This window comes from Podarcis muralis, chromosome 10, assembly GCF_964188315.1.
Source record: "Podarcis muralis chromosome 10, rPodMur119.hap1.1, whole genome shotgun sequence".
NCBI classification, from domain to species: domain Eukaryota; kingdom Metazoa; phylum Chordata; class Lepidosauria; order Squamata; family Lacertidae; genus Podarcis; species Podarcis muralis.
The window spans coordinates 8170981-8192406 of NC_135664.1; the positions used below are offsets into that span (position 1 = coordinate 8170981).

The window sequence follows — 21426 nt, forward strand, 5'->3', positions numbered from 1 at the left end:
CTCCGTACATGGATTTATAAACTTCTTTGATCATGCAAAACTGTATCGAAAAATTCAGAAAGATGCAAAACCTAAAAGATAATTATATTCTCAACCACATTATTATGGCAGAACGTTTTAACTGGATCAGCTCACTTGGAAATGCAGCTTGAACACAATTTGGTCTGTAAACACCAGGATGCCACTAATGAAGGGACTGAACCTATGACCACCGTAGGTTTTGCAACTGAAAAGGATTACAGCTATGTTACAAGAACTACGGGCTTGTGAGGAAGGGCTGCATAAGGGTTGTCTGAAGTGGGTAATTCTGTGCCTTCCCTACACTGACAGCATACAGTTGCAGATATTACACAGCATAAATAGAGGCACTTGTGCTCCCAGTACAAAATTGTCCATAGACGACTCTCTAACATTCTGATCTCTGCTGCTATAGTGAAGAAGTAATCAACCAATTTTGTGGACTAAAAAAGATAATGAAAAGAAAAGCAAGAAATCCAAAGGAGATAGGAGGCAGTTGTGGCAACTGTTTAAGCAAGCAGTTTAACAGAATAACACACTAGTATGAGCCCCTGTTCTTTTAATCCAAATGATTACAAAAACGATTGTGCACAAGTCAGAAAGTGCAGTACTTAAGAGAAGTCATTTCAAACAGCATTGGAGCCTGCTCAAGACAAATAATAGCAAACTAGCAAGAAAATAATCATTTTATGAGCTAAAGATATTTTAGTCCGCTTTTGCTATCTGCCAATCCTGTTATGCACAATATACCAAGTAGGTTCATGTATAGGCAAACAGTCTAGAAAAAGTCATCATTAAAGCATGTTTAGTTAGACCAGGGGTCAGCAAACTGTTTTAGAAGGGGGCGGGTTCACCGCCCCCCAGACCTTGTGACAGGCTAGACTACATGCACGCGTCAGAGGGGTGCTTCTTTCCCCCTCTTTCTGCAGCCCCGCCCCATCCCCCGTTTTCCTACCTCCTCCGCCACTCTGCGGTTGGGAGCCGGCGGTGGTGGCAACACCTCTCCTTTCCGGGCCAGCTTTCCTGGGCACCAGGCGTGGGGCCAGCGCCCATCACGATGCCCACAGCGAGGCCATGGACGGAGAGGCTGGCGGGTGGGTGGCAAGTCTGAGCCACGCCTCAGCGCGCAGGTGACAAGGCTTCAGATTGGCTGGCACCAATCAAAGCCTAGCTCCCTCCGCAGGGTGGGGAAAAGCCGGGAGGAGGCACCGCCACGTGTGAGGGGGGAGGGATGGTGCCTGAAAAAAATTGCAAAAAAATGGCGCAGCCCGAACAATCGCGCTGACCCAAGCGGCGATTCCAGGACCTTCCATGGGCCGGATCCAGAGGGCAAATGGGCCTGATCCAGCCCGCGGGCCTTAATTTGCCGAGTTAGAGCAACCAATACCTCCAAAATGGTATCTCAGGTACGGCCAATCTAGGTTTCCTTAGATTGGAATTTAATGTCTCCCTTAGCTAGTCTGCATTGCTGTGTAACGCAGTCAAGGCTGCCAGACTGACATAACATCTCTTTAGGACAAGCTGCTCCTCACATTTCCAATAGCATGTTTTTACCATGTAGGCAGCTATGAGAAGGAATGGTGTAAAGGCTTATTTCTGACACACAAACAAGGTGAGGCCTGAATCTATATTTACTTTTTCTGCAACCACAATCACTAAAACCATAAAGCTGGCATGCCAAAACTCCCTCACCCCTGAACATCCTCACCAGAGTTTCCTTCCCAACATCCCCTCCAACAAAGCAGTGGCAGAGCTCACTGGAGTGAGATGCCACCTGTATGTAAGGTTTAGCATAGTCTCAAGGGGCAGCTTGCTCCACACTGCTTACCATGCTCCCTTTCTTTGACCAACAGCAACTAAATGGAGAACCACACACATTCAAAAATGGTCAGCATTCCACTACTTGTTTCTCTCTGTTTCTACCAAGTAACTGTTTAGCTCATCTGAAGCGTTTGCTAGCTGGTGGTCCTGTTTAGTAGAACACAGCTAACTAGATGGCACAATCGCCACAAGGAAACGGAAAATGCATATCCTACTTGGGCACGCAGGAATAACAGCAAAGCTTCTTGGGCACTTGGGAATGTAACAAAACGTGTCAGACAAACACTGTTGTAATCCCTGCCCCGGATAGGTACTTGGAAATGATTTTGAACCTCTGCCAGAGGCTTGAATAAGAATATTAATATTTCCTACGTATACAGTGGTACCTCTAGTTACGAACCTACTGTATTTTTTGCTGCATAAGACGCACCTTTCTCATCCTAAAAAGTAAGGGGAAATGTCTGTGCGTCTTATGGAGCGAATGCACTGGACGGCAGAGGGATCCCTCGGCTGCTGCTACAGTCGTGAATTGAGGGATGCCTCTGTAGCCAGAGCCATGGCTCCCATCTGTAACTCGCTATGAAGAAAGCAGAGCAAGTGCCGTTGACACTCTGTGCAGCTCTCGCTGTGTCAACGGCTCTTGATTTGCTGGCTTTACAGCAAGGCGGGAGGAGGGATGGGCAAGTGAGAGCTGCACAAAGTGGGACAGAAGCCATGTAAGCAAGAAAAGTGAGAGCCGCTTACACGCTCTGCGCAGAATATATTTTTTTCTTGTTTTCCTCCTCTAAAAACTAGGTGTGTCAGGTGAGTCTTATGGAGCAAAAATTTTGGTACTTCGTTCCGGAGGTCCATTCTTGACCTGAAACTGTTCTTAACTAGAGGCGTGCTTTTGCTAGTGGGGCCTCTTGCTGCCGCTGCGCTGCCGGCACACGATTTCCGTTCTCATCCTGGGGCAAAGTTCTCAACTCGAGGTAACTCTTCCAGGTTAGCGGAGTTTATAACCTGAGGCGTTTGTAACTCGAGGTACCACTGTACTCTTTTTCCTAAGTGTTTGCATCCTGTGAAATAAGCATTCAAGTATGATTCAGGAGGAGTCATCACTGCCCTTATTCTTAATTTTAGCTGCTACCTTAAGTAAAACAAGCTCCAGCAAAAACTACTGCTTGGAATCACAGCACTGCCTATATAGTTTCTTTCATTTGTTTAATTGTGTGTGCATGTGCATCTATACCTATTCAGAGATGTGTGTGTGTGTTGCAGTCTTTAAATTAATATATAAAGCCATTTCAAGAGTGCTTTAATTTTGTTCCGTATAGCTTGCTCACTAAGCTCCTTCTCTTCCCTTTTTAGTTTTCTAAACACTCTAGCGAAACAACCAACTTGATCCCAAACATACTTAACTTGGAAAGCAGTCCTGCTGATTTAAGTAGAGTTTCTGCTGCAATTCTTAGGATTACAGCCCAGGAGGCACTGTATCATTCAAAACATATCATAAGAGCCAGTACTGCACAGGGATACAAGTAGTTGAATCCCCAAACAGCTATAAAATAAGTAAGATGACATCTTTATTAGATGAATTTCTCCTGCAGTAGGAAATAAGAGAATTCTGTGTAATTTGAAATCTGGCTTGCTTCTGCACCAAAGAAGGTCTAATAAAAGACTACCTTGCTGGTCTGGAGTTAATCCCTGAAACCAATGCAGCTATAAATGTCTTGAAGAAGCCCTAATAGAAGTTGTTGCTTAGAATACACCAAAGCACTTCCACACATGGTTGGACAGGGACAGCAGGATGTACAAACGGTCAACAGCGGGGAAGAAAGAGAAAAGTTTCCAAGTTGCAATACTGCAGTATTTCGAAACTTAATTGGAAAAAAAAGAGTGTTTTACCGTATCAAAATGAGTCTGTCCTTCTCAGATGGATGGTCATCAAGCCACCGGGAATAACGTGCAATGGTCCACTCTGCTCTCTTTCACAGGAAATAAATCAATACAAATAAATATTATGTCTAGACATTTTCACATACTGGGCAAAAGTTAATGGCAACAGCCTTTCATGGGTTGGTATACAGTAATCAGTAGCAATTCATAGATTGTTTAGTGCTCATCCACATAGGACTGTAAAAAAATAGTTGCTTCTCCACAGCACTTTGGCTTGGGCAACTGTTCTGGAAACATGTAAAAGAACAGCTCAGAACAAATTAAATGGCCACTAAATTAGTCTTGGGACGCAAGTGGCACTGTGGGTTAAACCACAGAGCCTAGGACTTGCCAATCAGAAGGTCGGTTCGAATCCCCGCAACGGGGTGAGCTCCTGTTGCTTGGTCCCTGCTCCTGCCAACCTAGCAGTTCAAAAGCATGTCAAAGTGCAAGTAGATAAATAGGTACCACTTCAGTGGGAAGGTAAACGGCGTTTCCGTGCGCTGCTCTGGTTCACCATGCTGGCCACATGACCTGGAAGGTGTACGCCGGCTCCCTCGGCCAATAAAGCAAGGTGAGCGCCACAACCCCAGAGATGTCAGTGACTGGACCTAATGGTCAGGGGTCCCTTTACCCTTTTTAAATTAGTCTCAACTACGGATTAAACAAGAGAGGAGGAAGATGTGGCTCTACATGTTGATAGACTAGAGTCCTCATCATCCCTGACATTGTCCAGGCTGGCTGGGGCCGAAGGATCGCAGTATCATCTCGGATGATTTCCTCTGTGGCTGTTGAATTGCAAAAGCATTCTATTGCCAGAAGTTAACCAGGATGGAAAATGCCTGCAGCCTGCCGTGATCTCATAAAACCAGCCCCACAAGCTGCAACTTGAGTATAGCTACGAAACAGGATTGGCGACAGCAATTTAGGCAGCCCTGTTTAGAGAAGCTTTTAATGTTTAATAGGTTATTGTATTTTAGTGTTCTGTTGGAAGCCGCCCAGAGTGGCTGTGGAAACCCAGCCAGATGGGCGGGGTATAAGTAATAAATAATTATTATTATTATTATTATTATTATTATTATTATTATTAGAGATAAATGGTTTTCTGCCACTGGTGGAGTATATAGTGAGAAAAGGCTGCGTAAAGTAATTACCTGGAACGGGGATTTTAATTCAGGTGGTGCTCTTGTAAATAAGAACTGAATAACGGTACTGAATGGAATGATATCTCCCACGGCCGGACTATTGATGATATGCTCACTAGTCTGGAACAGCATTGGTCTGCGGGGGATAAAGAAGAAGTTAAGATGATACAGTTAAAAGGAAAGAAGATTATGCCTCCCTATAATTTATTAGGAAAATGCCTCTTGTGGTGGATTAAATTCCACATTGCAACAGGTATTTCACCTTTTCTCATAGGATTGAATGATGGCCGTTCACTTGCATGGGAAAATGCAGACACACAAACAAGGTTGGAATGGGAGTTGAACCTGCGGTTGCCTCTTCGAGTCTCCCATTTCTTGGCAAATGTTTTGCCTCCACCCATAACAGTGTTGCCTATTGCAGCTGATTTTGCCCCACAAAAAAGGGCCCACAAGTATCGGCCCACAAAAGGAGAGAACCCAAGGAAGGCTTCATTTTATCCATGCCACTCTAATAACACACACAGCACCTTAAAAACCAAAGCCTGTTCCTTTCCATGCAGCAGTTGTTTTCTGCTTTGCTTCATCGTCATTATGGAATTTGGTAAGTGATTGTTTGTAGTAACAGCAGCTTATTATTTAATTAAACAAAAACACTGCATCTCAAATCCTCTAATATCAGGGTAGGGGGCTCAGTGTAACCGCAGCTCATCAGCATAAGAACTGAGATCCACAACAAAAAGCAAAAAGGTGCAATTTAGCTGACATTTGCATGACAAAATTCTCCCAAGTTATAGTTACACTCTGAATAAAATGTTCAAGGAAAAAGCACTAATTTGTTGGTAATTTTCACATGGTGCTGCCAGAAGGTTTTAATTAAAAACCCAAATAAATTGGCAACGATTTAAATTCTTCATTACCTGGTGCCAGCTGTGAAAAATATTTTGAAGGCAATATACCTGAATGATCTTAGGAGTCTGTAGGATATTCCCAGATCAGAGAGCCGTCTGCAGAGGGGAGCGACTGCTAACTCCATCTGTCAGAGAAAACGAATTGCACTTCAGTCAGATATTCAAAGCCCTGGGCCAAACCAGCCAGTCAGGAATTGGGGAAGGCGGATTTTCAGCCAGCAGATTTCATGAACCAGAACCAGTTTTTACCAGCAGAATTTCTGGCAACAATCTGGCAACAACCTGCAACCACGGGCATGCAATCAGATGGAATGAACCCATTCCAACCATGGGATGAAGCCATGGAATTGGAAAACCAATGTCACTGCTGTTACCATGTAAACAGAACCACCATCAGCTATTTTAGGACCACCAGGAATGAATCTCATTTTACTGCCAAATTAAGAATATACCAAGAAAGAAAAGCCCACAGTTTATTCATTTATGTCAGATGAAATAATAACAGTAATATAAACAACCAGCATCTCCTCTGCATACACAAGAGTTTTTTCACTGGCTTTTGGAAAGAAGAGTATATCTGTACAATCAACCCCTTTGGTTTGTGTGTAATTTACTCTATCCAAAAGAACAATATAATTTCTTACAGTCCCTAGGTTAAACATTTGGCAAATGAAGAGTGGATCTTTTTATTCTAACTAATGGAGATGCGATTACTATTTTTGCTTGTTAACACGTGTCCATTTTCCCCTCTACACTAATCTCGCAACTCTTGTCTTAAAAGAGTATTTTTTTCACAATACTGAAAAAAATATTGTGGGGTTTCCTTCCTCGGTTCTGACTTCATTATGTTCACATTTCAGTCTCTTAATCATACAAAGCTGCACAGCTTTTAAAGTGCAAAATATGACTTGCAACCTAAAATACTCCAAATTACTGTAACCTTAGCACACTTGGCTTTCTTATACAGCAACAAAGCTCTTCATAATGAGGAGGTCAGAATGTACAACAATTCCCAGATGATGTCTCATGATATGTATAAATGTCAGGGAAATGTCATTTCAGAGTACCTTACTGACCCCAGCAAATTCTTTCCAGGCCAGACGGAATTGTGAAAATTGAGCCAGGCATTCAGCACAAGCCATTCCCCCCCCCCCCTTTCCCCATATCTTTCAAGTTCCTATCTTTACAGACATCAATGTTTTGACTGCTAGATATAAAAACAGTCAAATTCCCCAGTGATTAGGGTGCCCTGGATGTAACTTTAAACATTTTGGATATACATCCTGTCCACCATTTCTAAGGTGAGACTTACAAATATCTCCCTTTCACACTTTTCTAATTTAAGTTCAGTGTTACTAATAGTCTGTAGACTTCAAATGCAAATATTTGGAAAAAGAAACTTAAAAGCATAAGGAAGTTCATAATAAGATGATCTTACAACCCACACTTAGCATGTTTTATGCATTTTTCAGTGTTGGCGCCTTGTCTCCTTTACGTCATCCCAGCAAGGGATGCCGGGCACCAAAGTGATTTAGTACATATATATCCTGCCTTTCTTCCATGCTGGAACTTGAGCTAGTGAACATGAGGCTCCCATCGATGCACTGACTAGACTTTCTTAGCGTCAGAGAAGTAGCTGCATTATGTGTCCTCAGAACAGACACAACTTTATCTTTTTTAGAACCAAAATACCTATTAATTTGTTCAGGAGTTTCAATATGTGTGTATTTTCTTATTAACTATTGGTTTTCCGTAGTTTGTTATCTTGGTCACTAATGCTTTGGTGGTTTAATATTTTCAGTATGGCTGACTGAATGCTCTTAAGTATTAATCTCTCTGAGAATCCCAAGTGGAATACAAATGTATGTATACATAAAATTTAAAAAAGTACTGGAAGTAACATAGGTATCTGGCCCTACACTGTTTCAAGGACAAATGTAAAACAGAATGTACATTTATATATATATGTTCCAATAACTGGTGTGCCTTGGACTATGTTGTGTATCAAAATCAGGGCTCTAGCTTACTTTAGGAATTTCATTATCTCTCACGAATGAGTCGCCCAGGGTCAAAGAAGACATGGCTTTAATCATGTTTTTGGTTATTTTTAAGGATGCCCAAATACTAAGTCCCAGCTACCTTTCTTGAAACTGGCATGAAATGGGAGGGCTATTGAGAAATAGAAGGAATAAACCAAAACAAAGCAAGAAAAAATCAAAACAGTTTGCAATTCAGTTTTCAAATGTGTGCAAAAAAATGCCTCTTGAGCAATTTGCAGACCAACTGCTGGAGAGGCAAGACTGCAGGGAAAATGTAGGAGATGGGCAGGGGGAGAATTAGAAACTAGAGATTCACAGGTTTACTTAAAACTTCCCTCCCAAAGAACAAGAGCACAGAGACTGCTAGCGAGCGAACATAATAAATATGTTTTTGGAAAGATAATGGAAAGACTCATTTTATGGTTACAACCTGGGCTTTTTTTTCAGCCGGAACTCAGTTCCAGCACCTACAAATGCCATTTTTAATCTTTCTATGGAAGAAACTTGCCACCATTTTTTAAATTTAATTTTATAATCTGGCTCTCAGTTGTTCTCCACAGTCCCTCTAATCTATGTAACTGCCATAATACAGACTAAGGTTTCTTTTCAGCAGTACACTGCCACAGCCTCAAGGTTTCTGCTCTCAAACTCCAATTTTGGCAGCTGAAAAACATCCAACCAAATCTAACTAATCCTAATTTATCACAGTCATTATAACTGGACTCTGCTTGTTATGTACGCAGAATTGAAATAATTTTAGATGGAGAACAGCTTATGGAACAGCAAAGCAGCATGTGTTTGTATGTCTTGGGGCATAGCATTTCTAATTCAATGTGTAGTTCGGTGCATATGAGGAAATAAAATCAACACTGTCTCCCATTCATCTATCTACCTGTGCAAAATCAGCAGCAAGCCGCATTTTTCCGCCTTCGCCGAGAGGCCTTAGTAGGCTGGCATTGCGAATAAAAAGCTCAATTGCTCTCTGGGCAATGGCCTCTGTGCTCTCATAGACAAAGTCGTAGCATTCAAAGTATCTGAAGTAGTCATTCATGACTCTCGCGATGAAGCCCTGTAGTTCTTTCATGTACAGAGAACAAGGGACATCGGGCTTTTCTGAAGTGGGTAGCGACCTATAAAAAAACAAAACAAAGAGGATAACGAATGTTAATTTCATGTTTGTATCAACTTTAACCACGTCACTGCGCTGCTTCACCTTTGTCCTGTGACAGACAACTACAATGGCTGCATGCATCACTACATCATATTTATACAGGAATAAGCTGTGTCTGAAACACCTTTTCCTCACGTTAACTGCAGTTTTGCAAGGAAAATGTGAACTGTTCTAGTGGTGTTTTCTCCTCCTCTTCCCCCCCCCCTCCAAGTCTGGAGTATTTTCATCAGCCGGAAGCTGAAAAGCTCTAAATTTAAATGGCACAGCTGTTGGTATAATTCTCTAATAATAGACCACATCATACATATTGTGGTGTTAAAAGTCCAGCCTGCCTCAAAACCCTCACTAAGTCTGCTCTTGACTTAAATTGCTCAGAGATTATATGCACAGATGCCTCCAATCTGGGCAGAACCAGTCCTCCAGGATACAAGGTGTAGTAGCAACAAGGCAACAGCGGAGACCAGACTTCAAGCATCCATATCTCAGAGGATTTAGTCAGTAAAGTGAGTCAACAGGTCACATTAGAAGTCTTCTGGTCCAAGCAATTGACCTTCCCCCCCAATTCTGTTCAAAGTGGCCCCACTTTAGGAAGGACTGAGGGCCTAGGTAAGTTCCAGTCATATATAATAAACCAAAAACGTTTTTCAGAAGTCCATGTTCTCCCCACTGGATTCCTTCATAGAGGAGGATAAGCAATTACAGTCGTACCTTGGAAGTCAAACGGAATTCCTTCCAGAAGTCCGTTCGACTTCCAAAACGTTCGGAAACCAAAGCGTGGCTTCTGATTGGCCGCAGGAAGCTCCTGCAGCCAATCAGAAGCTGTGGAAGCCCCATCAGGTTCCAAAGAACGTTCGCAAACTGGAACACTCACTTCCGAGTTTGTGGCATTTGGGAGCCAAAACGTCTGAGTACCAAGGCATTCAGGATCCAAGGTACGACTGCACAGCTGAAGCAGAATGGAGCTGGGACAGAAAACTTCACAAACTTCTCTCAAAACTAGCATTCATTGTACTTCTGAGTACTTCTCCATACAAACCCACCAAGGCAAGATGAAGGGCAAAGCTACTAACATTTTTTTTGGGGGGGGGGGAGGGGAAACAGGCTAAGAACTAAAGGATGGAAGCCTGAGTAAGACTGCTTGGCTCATTCAACAAAAGACTTAAATGCCTGCAGTGGGATTCTCTTACGCCAACTCAACTAATAACCTGAGCAAAGTGATGTTCGCCTCTTAATCCAGAGATGGATTAAGACCTTTAGAGGTCCTTAGCACTTAAATTTTTTTGGTGCCCCATATATATCTAGCTCAAAATGTAAACAATAATAAACCGTAAAATGAAATTTTATTTCTCGAAATGAAATGAAACCTACTGGAAGATGGAAAATGTTGATTTCTGTATACTTCCACTTCATTTATATGTGAAAAATGTTCTCCTATTTTCCCTAACTAAAAAGTCTTTGATCAGATCCTCAAAACAAATCTTATGCAGCATATCTGCTTCTATAATTAGTAGAGATAGGGCGTCCAGCCTGGCTAGTTGCATAGTTGTTCTGTTGGGATTTTTTAATATACTTCAAGTCAGAAAATGAACGCTCAATTAAGCAATTTGTGACCATTAATGCTAAAATGCTAAAACCATTAATGCTAAAATTAATGCTAAAAGTCTGGCAATGGACATTATCTGTGCTGTCCCCCTTCCCCTGATGCCTTAAGCACGTGATTATTTTACTTAATGGTTAATCCAGTCCTGCAGACCTTCAGAGAAGGCCCAGGTTCCCCCAACACGCCCAAATATAAGTGATACGAAAAGAAATGCAAGTGGAATCCCTGCTCCCTATCAACACTTGGGAACTTTATAGGAGAAAATCTTTCAGGCTTGAAAGACCCAGTGAAGGGAGAGACAACTGAAAACCTGCTTCTACGTAAACAGAGATCAACCAGCATTTATTTCTTGGAAATAATTTTTTTTTTGCATCCAGTCAATTCTCACACTCTACTGTAACTTTAAATGTTAAAAACTAAATAATAAAAACAAGTGGCTTTTAAAAAAACCCTCACTGGAAAATCCTCTTCTCACATTTCATTTTAAAAAGTGTTATCCATATTTACTTTCCAGGCAGACAAATAATTTCGGCAGCCAGAAGTCCTGTTCCTTCCCCCACTAACAGCACAGGCTGGCCGCTGAGGCAAGCACTTTTGCCGCAAGGTAATAAATCTCCGGGGTTTTCGATATGGTGTCTGTATCGTACACATGTCTAAAACAACACTGAGGTAGTGACTCCATTACCCAGAAAAGTCCTCCTGATGCATAGTGATGATAATAGCCTCTATTGAGTCTCCAACCGAGTTCAGCAAAGGTTGCACAGCATTTCCCATCAAATCATAGACTGTCTACAAGAAGGATAACCAAGGAGGAAAAAGAATGAGTAAAAAAACCATACAAGACATCAATATGCTGTCCATGAATACCAAGAGATAAATAAATTAGAAAAACTTTGTCAAGTTAATTGTGAACAGTGCTGTTTTGTGCCATGACATAGTTTGTATATTCATACAGATATATCTATATAGATGTGTTGTGCAATATATTTTGAACCTATATATACATGAAAAGTTAAACGTACAGTGGTACCTCGCAAGACAAATGCCTCGCAAGACGAAAAACGTCTTGCAAGTTTGTTTCCTTTTTCTTAAAACCGTTAATACCCAGGGTGCATTGCTTGAAGAGGTGCAGTTGCACGTGGTGTGGTAGCCTTTTTTGAGGTTTTTGAAGACTTTGGTGATTTTTGAAGCTTTTCCAAAACTTCTTTTGAAACCGTGCTTCGCAAGACGAAAAATTCGCAAGACGAAAAAACTCGCAGAACGAATTAATTTCGTCTTGCGAGGCACCAGTGTATTGTGCAACTTAACTCGAAATCTTCCCAACTCCTTATGTGGAGCAGTGGCTGAACAAGGGCCAACAATAAAAGAGTCACTTATAACAGGACAAATTCTTCAGGGAAGTATAACATGATGTGACAACCGTTTCAAGAGCTTTCTACAAACTGAAGTATCTGACCGGTATCTGACCAGTTCCACCATTCAAATATGTGCGCTTCCTCTTGTGGTAGTTTTTAAATTATGCTGACAATATCGTTTGAAACTGGGGGCTTTTCCTGGAAAGAAGAGCAGGCCAATATATTCTACTATTATCTTAATATGTAATTAAAGATCAACGTAATGAGGTCTCGGCTCCATCCTTCAAAAGAGGCGGTGAATGTTTTTCTTTCAACCTACATCATTCACACATTGAAAAGCAGTGGATTGGGAAGACCATGGATGAAAGCAAATGGAAAGCTGTCTCCAGGGAGAAGTTAAACGTGAAAAATGAAAGCACCAGGAAAGAAGAATCATCACTTTTAATGGTGAAAAGGTAGGCAGTTTTCCTCTGCCTTGCTATCATTCAAGCGCTGCCTAACAGCCTCTGCTAAACGTTGAGCACTTAGCTAATTCATCCTCACCTAACACAGACAGCAAATTATCTCAAGAACAAACATGAATAGATAGGTTTTCCTGAAGGACACAACCACAAATGTTGCAAGCAAATGAATCTGGCTTAGTTTAAAGTGGGGGGACGGACACACAGCAGGTTTCAAATATACGTAATATTCGTGACTTTTAATATTCACCTACCTTCAAGGCTGTGCTAATAGTTTCCTCTGAAGAGGCTGGAAATGCACTTTGGCAGGATATTACCTAAAAAGAGAGGCAGAGATGCTCAATCATATAGTGAGACCCTGGTGAAGCCAACGTTCTCTTACTGCTGCTCATCGCTGGGCCCCTCCTTGGCCATGTTCTGGGTCCCAGCACATGTTGGTCACAGGCCTCCTCCCTCTAGATCAGGGATCAAGCGTCAGAGCGTGTGAAATAAATATCCTGTTTATTTGATTATGGATCTCCAGAGGCTAAGCCAGCAAGCAGGAATCTCCCATCACAATGGAACCCTGCAATCTCTATAGTCTCTGGCAACCATGAAAGCCACACACTGACTTGTGCATGGATAACTAACTGCATGATATACATAAAATGCCACAAAATGTCACTAATCACACAGTTCCTCTTGGACCTCCATGATTTTTAAATACAGAACTGAAAAAATTCACCTCCTAAATGCTTCTATATCTTTCCCCCCGGCTGACAGCCTTTTAAAAAAAGCTATGGAGCCAACATCTTGTGACACAAAAACCCATCTGTTCCTCCATAACTATTTCTAACTTGTTCAGCGTTCACATTCAAGTAAGGTCCCAGCAATTTCTTTTCCAAATTTCATATCAAGATTTATTTATTTAGTGTGTGTGTGTGTGTGTGTGTGTGTGTTTGTGTAAACCAACACAAACATGCCAAAGTGAAAGTGGGTAACACGAAACTCATGAGAATGATTTACACTCTGCCACTGCAATGTGAATACAGGATATAGAAATCAGTGATTTTAAAATATTTGTTTTTGTTTCTTATGGTTTTAAGGTATGGCTTTTAACGTAAACACTAATTTAAATGCTATGGCTGACATTTGAAAAGAAAACCAGCTAGTTCTGTGCGTTTGAGGGGGGTTTTGAGTTTGTGCTTTTCAAAACCGTGTGGCAATTCCATACGACAACTTTTCCCAACCCAGTGTCATCCAGATGTTGTAGACTACATCTCAGCATCATCCTTGATCGTGGCCAGACTGCCTAGGACCACAACAGCTGGAACACATCAGGTTGGGCAAAAGTGCCATAGGGCAGCCAAAGCAGTCTCAAAACGGAGGGGACTTTCCAATGAAATTTGTGACACGGCATAGGGGACGATTGTTTAAAGGGGCTTTGGAATCCAAAATACCAAGGCTTGGATCCGAGCTCGTATCACTTCTCATACAAAGCCCTAAGGGGTTCTTTTGTAATGTTCTGCAACATAATTTAGGCAAGTGAATTCAAGGACATATACAGTATTATCCTGAACTCCATTACAGTCTCCTAAATTAACAGAAAACTCAAAAGATAGCATCTTTAGGAGTAAAGCACTAATAAGCGAAGAAACAGTAAAGAAGGCAGACATAGCAAATATATGAGAGAGCGATTGGTGGGTGGGAAACTGGGTTCTAGCCCATTATTCACAGAGACCATTTCAGAAGTGTTTACAACATTCTCTCCAATTCAATTCAGGATTTGTGGAGAAGAATTAAAACCACAACTTAACAATGGTTATGTTTAAAGTATCCCTGCCACTTACTTTAAGAACCGACTGGTGTAACCTGTACAATGAATTCACTACAGCCACGTTTCTTCTTTGACCTTCTGTTAACGGCCCAATCACCTGGCTGGCTTCTCCTTGTGTCGACAGCTGCAAGTAAAGCATACAAGTCATGCAAACTATTTCCTTTTAAGTACACTAATCCAAATAAATACAATTCTTCCCCTTAAAATGGAATGGGAAAATCAGGTTGCATTTAAACCATCTTAATTCCCAGCACAGAAAAAGTTGTCGGAATCTCCGCTCGACCGAGCTCTTCCGACGTGATTAACGACCTGCGCCTTTGATAAGGCTCCAAGCACGTTCCCATTACGCAGAGTATCCAGCACAGGGACAGGGAAGAGACGAGAAGTTTGAGCTACATGCTAAGACTTTTATTGCTAACTACGCAGACAGAAAAGAAATATACATGCTCTCTCTGTGAAAGCAGAGAGTAACTCGAAAACAAAGGAACCGGAAACCAGTAATGTCACATCCGTCTCCTGTCTTCCGTGAGACTTCCAACAGTATGGAATCTCTGGAATGCAAAACAGAGTCTTGTGACTCCAAGGACTGCAAAGGCAACACATAGAAACCAACATCCTCCCCCTTTCTGTGAACACCACTGGGCAGTGTGTCAGTACAATCTCAGTACAAACCCAACAAAAGTGTCTTGAAACTGTTTGGGGTTTTTTATTTCTATGGAAAATAACTTCCTGAATTTCAACCTTTAGGGTTGCTTATTCTCACGAGCTGTACAGGCGTATGAAATTATTATCTAAACAATGAAAGCAAGTGACAGGTTCTCCCAGCAGATTCAGGACCTGCAGGACTTTGAAAGCCTCACAGGGACACACCCAAGAGCCGGAGGAATTTATTTTTCCGATGTTACGCAGGAACAGGAAAAATGCAGAACGATGCCACACTTCAGGCAGGACCATCTCTGCATAATATTGCCAGCAGGAAGAAAAATAGCAACTACAATCTATCAAGCGCGTGAGGCCACCCAATTATATATGCCACAGGGAACTTACCCAGTCAACCAGGAAACGTTAAGTTGAGAAACAGCCAGGCTGGTACAATTAAAAAATAGACTCAAGCATTCCGCACCATGGGCGACAGATACACTCACTGTCCCAACCTCCTAATAGGTCACCAGTAAAAAAACCAACCTAGCAACATTGAAACATCAGGGAAAATCCTGAATTAAGCTTTAGCAAATAAAAGCATTATTTAATATTATTTCACAGCAATTTTTCAGTTGTCAAATAATGTTCCAAAACAAAAATGTACCTGTAGTGAATAAAAATATTGCTCTCTCAATACTGCAACCCCATGTCTCAATTCCAAGATGGTTGTCAGGGGCTTACTAACACCAACCCGTTCCTTCAGGTGGGAATTAAATTCTGACAGAAAGTATCTAAATAGACATGCACAAATCTCCCTTGGAGTATTTCACCTTCAGGAATGTTATTCATTCTATTCTCCACATTGCTTCGGCAGAAAACACATTTTAGCAGAGCATACTGTGATGCAGATGGCACGTAGCACAGTTAAGACCTAGAAGCCTCAGGACCTCTGTCAGATAAAAAAGAAGAAAATCCACTCATCCATAAATAGGGCTCTATAGTTTCCAATAGCATTATCCTTTCAGGGACCATCGCTAACCTCAATCTGATTTGGGCAGACTTTGATGTTGTTTTGCGGTCTGAATTGAACGCTGCAATGAGTTTTGCAATGAAAATTAGGTGGGGCTCAAGTTTTTAAAAGGGAGGAAGAAAAAAGGAAGTTCACTAAATTTGCCAGTCATTTAATGCCATTAAGCATCTCAGACAATGCATCAAAACAGAACCATTCCTTAGACTAGATACTAATTTCAGTACCCTGAAATTCATTAATGTCTCTTCCAGTAATCTTCTACCGTTAAATCTCTTCATGACAAGAGTCTGAGAAGCAGAGACAGACTTCGTGGGGAATGCAAGCGTTAGGAGGTCCAGGAGCTGTAGAGTCCTTGGCTGGTGAACGGGCAAAATCGTTTGCAGTAGCAGTCAAGCTGATTTCAGACAAAGGCAAATGCTTTCTTTTCATCTGTTTCCAGGTCCACATATTTTGAGTAAAACACCAGTAGTTGCTCAAATGTTGACGAAAGAAATGCTGGAGCAGCTTTTGGGAGGGAGGTGAAAGAGCTTGCAGGGAAAATAGGGGACTATATCAGAAACCCAGAGAGGTAGGCAGGGTATAAATTATTATTATTATTATTATTATTATTATTATTATTATTATTATTACTACTACTACTACTACTACTATTCAAATGAACTCTGCTCGCAGGATGCTTAGGCCACCAGGATCTAGGTAAAATTTCAATATTTTATAAATGGTTTTTATGAAACTGTTGATAAATGTAAGTTTGGTCTTAAATTATGATGGGTTAGGGCAGTGCTGGACTGCCAAATAGGCAGAGTACCTATCTATGGGCCCCACACCTTTTAGGGGCCCTGCGACAACACATCAAAATAATATTGATTTCATCTTGATCTTGTTGGTTGGTAAAATAAAAAATATATTAGAAGATAATCTGCTAGGCTCCTTGCCCCGCAAGATTCTGACTGCCTTAGAGGCCTCCACAGGGTTAACTCTGGCCCTGGGCTAAGGCCTGAAAGACCCGAGTTCAAATCCCCAGTCGGAAGCTCATTGGAAGACCTTGGCTAGTATTTCTCTCTGATTAAATCCACCTCACAGGATTTTCGTGGGGAATTAAATGATGAGTGGTTGAACCCATGTACATCAACTTGAGTTTCTGGGGTTAAAAGGTGGAGTATCTGTGCAATAAATAATTTGCAATCCAGGAACGTTTGAAATACGAAGCCTAGTGGAGGAGGAGCAAAAATCAAGGGAAAAGCAATGCGGGGAGGGAAGGAAAGCGAAGCCCCGCTGCTGTTTTACAAGGCAGGGTCAATGTGGCCCTTGGGCAAAGCGGTGGCAGCAGAAAAGCAATAGCTTGCTGCTCTCCAATAGGCTTGCTGCTCTCATACACAGGCTAGGAGAAGAGCAAGTCTATTCGCCCACAGTGTAAAGCAGCAGTGAGGCAGCAGCTTCCTTCCTCTTCCACCTCGATGCTGCGTTTCCTGGGTGCTGCCCGAAGCAGCTAACTCACCCCATTCATTGATGGGCCGGCCCTGGCTAGATCAACAGATATATGAGAGAAACTCATCCTTGAATGTGTCAGATGCTAAATGTCTGAGACGTGCGCAGCAGAGTAAGAGCCCCATGTCGTTAATTAAGCGTTAATTGAGTCAGATAGAGACTCAATTTCATAGGCATCCTCAGAGAGTTTTGTGTCTACCCAACCGTATTCTCACATTTCGGGGAACTGTAAATCTTGATCGTGAACCTTTCAAGGTTTCATGGTTCTAAGGTTCTAAAGAGAATGGTTTATACTGGCATGAATCAATTCAAATTTCCCATTTTTTTCTATTTAAAACACACACACCAGTGACTTACATTTCTAAGTGGAAAGAGAAAGATGTACACGTGTTATTCATAATAATAGTAGTGCATGCATATTTCTGAAGTGTTCAGGGTATTTCATGCGCATTAACAGTTCAAGAAACCCATACAGTAAGCTAATGCAATTATTCAACATTACAGTTGAGAGGTTGAGACAGGCTGCCTGAGATAGGGAGAAAATGGCTGAGGTGATATTTTAACCTGGGGCGTTCAATCTCACAGGTCATTCCTTTCAATGATATTACACTAGCTCAATGCTTAGAGCAGATCAAGAAAGGCTTCTTTCATGTGAGCTGAACGCCAATGAGTCACAGTGAATTTAAATAAAATAGATTTTATGGAAATATTGCTTTTGCACTGTTTCTAGTAAAACAAACTTGAGTTTGTACTGATTCCTGGAACATATTGACTGTTTCCTGTAAGTCTGGATCAATTAATCAAGTTTTGTAATGGACTTGTTAAGAGTGATGATATTGCTGATATAGTTGTATCGGCTGCAAACCGTTTTGAGTGCAGGATTTCAGAAAACAAGGTACATAAATAAACATGACTTTATGGTCTTAAGAATATCTGTCATAAGACACTGCTGTAGAATTTAAGAATCAACAGATCACTTTGAAATTTGGAGGTTTATTTAAACTGAAAATGGTACAACGGCCAAATTAAGAGCTGGTGCTTCTGATTAAGATTGTTCTGCAAGAGACCCAGCATTGATGTTTATGGGGTATTTAAAGGGACTTGGATGTTCCAAACAGAACAGACCATGCAGAAAGTGGAAGTTCCTACCTTAGATAGATAGATCAGTGTTTCCCAACCTTGGGCCTCCAGCTGTTTTTGGACTACAACTCCCATCATCCCTAGCTAGCAAGACCAGTGGTCAGGGATGATGGGAATTGTAGTTCACAAACAGCTGGAGGCCCAAGGTTGGGAAACACTGCGATAGATAATACTTTATTCAGCTATAAGCCCACAAGGTAAAACCAATCAATAAATAAAATAGCATTTTACATTCTAAAATATCAACTAAAATATTTCAACGCATAATCTCCTTCACATTACATACAATCTCTAGATGTACCATATTGTGGCCTTGAATATAAAGATGGTGGATAGAGTTTACTAGATTTTTAATAGTCATGCAGCATTCCATGAAGTCTTTTATATGAAAGAACTGAATTCAGGAATCTGGCAACCTGTAATGTTCTATAAGAGTCAATGTCCTGGAGTAGATAGGCTAGATGTAATTCAGGTGGTTTAGCAACAGTTTCCAAAATGATTGAACTCAGAATCCTACCTTTAAGGTGGGGCTTCTGAAAGATGTGACCCACTCTGCTTTTAGGTTTTGCAGAACAAGCCTTGTAGCCGACCAGAGTGGCTGGGGAGGCCCGGCCAGATGGGCGGGGTACAAATAATAAATTGTTAAATTATTATTATTCTATTGCCTCACCACAATATTAGGGAATATTAGGTTGAATATATATATATATGTTTAAATAAACAATTGACCAGTTTATCTCCTGATGGTGCTTCCCCAAAAGTTCTTCCTTGTGACCCTTCTGGAGTTAAAAAAAATACAGCCCTTGACTGTGTGAAAATTATTTTGATAACTCATAAAATCAGCCTTTGGCAATCCACAATGTGTACAGTTTTTTAAGTCCGTACACTCCTATGTCTATGATTAAATCACAATGATGTGCCTTCATACGACATAAAAATAGTATTATGGATTCATTTTAACGTGTCAAATACAGAACTCCAATTCACACTACAATTGTTTACCACTCATAATGGCATATTAATAATAATCTTTATTGTGGTCCAACGACCCATAATATGGATTCAGAATAAAATACAGATTCATACAGACACCCCCCCAGGGAAGGGAGACCGAAGCGTTATTTGTTTAGTCATGGGTATGTTGATCTTTAATTTGTATGACAACTGAAAGAAACTTTGCCATGGCCACTGTGATATCATTGGACTTGTCGTCCAGAAGGTATTTGGTATAGTAGATTGACCTGGCCGATTTGCCAATAGTGGTTTAATCAATAGTTCCCTAGGTTGGTCATATTGTCCGCAATGCAGTAAAATATGCCTCATGCAGTCGACGTCCTGAGAGCATACACAGATCCTATTTTGGTAAGGGATACCTCTCAGTCTGCATAATGCCATATTTTGCCATCTTAAGCATGCCAGGTCTTCAAATTAAATACAGTATATGATATGGACAGTAACAGATGTGTCACCCAGAGAAAAGGACTAATGAGTTGGTGGCATTGACTTGTGGCTCAGTTGCTGCCCTTATGCTTATCTAAATATTTTCTGAAAATGTCACTTTAGGGCTTTTTTTTTCTTTCTGTTTGCAAGCTTGCTCAATTTTATTCTTTCTAGCAACTTGCAACATTGAGCAATTAGACAAGAGGATTAGATTCATTTTCCTCGAGCTGTCAGACAAATCCCACGGCTAAAATACAACCAGCATAATGATTCATCTTTGATCTGCATATAGCTTAATGTAGCACTTTAAAAAAAAACAACCAAATAATAAAGGTAACTCTTAGTAATGTATCCTATATGTGATGCTTCCTAATTTAGACATTATTTCTGTCTAATTCACCACTAAAAATCCAGGCTGTAATTTCCTTAAAACTGAAACTTGGCAGACAAAAGCAATTCTTCCAGCGTTCTTTCCTGCGCCATAAAATAACATTCCATAATTGCAACAAAATTATACCAGATAGAGGTCCATCCCAAATAAGTCACAGATGGCACTTGAGACAAGTACTCCTGAAATTAATCCAGGTGTAGAACTAAGGGAAACACTGAACCAAGAGAATAGTTTTCCAAATGCACAGACACTCAGGGCAGCTCTAGACGTGGTTTCAGACAAGTGGGTACAAGAGATACCAATATATCCAGCCCGTAGTCAGGAAGGGCCCCTAAATCTGAACTTTCAGTGAAAGAAAAAAAAAAAAAAGCAAGTCTCTAGTTCTCCTAGAAATAAAGTTATGAAACAAAATATGCAGGCATCATTCTAAGCTATTTCTGTAAGATGAACCAGCCTGCCTGCTTCCACCTTTCAGTGCTTTTAGCCAATGAGTGAAATCAGAGCTATGGCTGACAAGTGAGTTGCTGGACATCAGGTAATAGGAATCACTGATGTCCTAAAGAGCTGCAGTTTCCACCTCCTGTTTACTCTACTTTGACTCCTTCAATTTGCGGTAATTTCTCTGTTCTTGGAATCTCTGCAGTTTGACCTTCCTTCCTTCCTAGCAACTAGGATGCATATTTCTTGCGATGGGCTCCTCTGAGATCAGGTACTCCCTAAAAGTTTTTCTGTCGATACTACCACACAGTAAGAAAACCGCCAGCCCCAGCAAATTGCGAATGTGAAAATCTGAAAAGAGTTGGGAATTCCGATTTGAACAATGCGGGATGGGGCACAGGGGGCTGCAGGAAAATGTGGGGGATTGCCTCAAATTGGGCAATTTCTGCCCTCCTCCATTAGCTCCCTGCACCTCATAGCTCATTATTTAAAGGTAAAGGGGCCCCTGACCATTAGGTCCAGTCATGACCGACTCTGGGGTTTGTGGGATTTGGAACTTAACAGGTTAAGTTTTTCCCATGATGCCACAGCATTCTGACATCAGTT

General features: G+C 41.2%; 1 protein-coding gene across 4 annotated transcripts in view; it reads right to left on the bottom strand.

The window, feature by feature from the left end:
• COG5 (component of oligomeric golgi complex 5) overlaps nt 1-21426 on the bottom strand; it is a 163158-nt gene that overhangs the window by 12571 nt on the left and 129161 nt on the right. For all 4 annotated transcript variants that reach the window (XM_077935793.1, XM_077935794.1, XM_077935795.1 and 1 more), the window contains 7 exons: nt 14265-14375; nt 12690-12752; nt 11305-11408; nt 8741-8978; nt 5858-5934; nt 4911-5037; nt 3727-3806 (listed from right to left, as the gene is read on the bottom strand). In XM_077935793.1, the coding sequence (XP_077791919.1) occupies nt 3727-3806; nt 4911-5037; nt 5858-5934; nt 8741-8978; nt 11305-11408; nt 12690-12752; nt 14265-14375 (800 nt within the window). The remainder of the gene's footprint in view (nt 1-3726; nt 3807-4910; nt 5038-5857; nt 5935-8740; nt 8979-11304; nt 11409-12689; nt 12753-14264; nt 14376-21426) is intronic.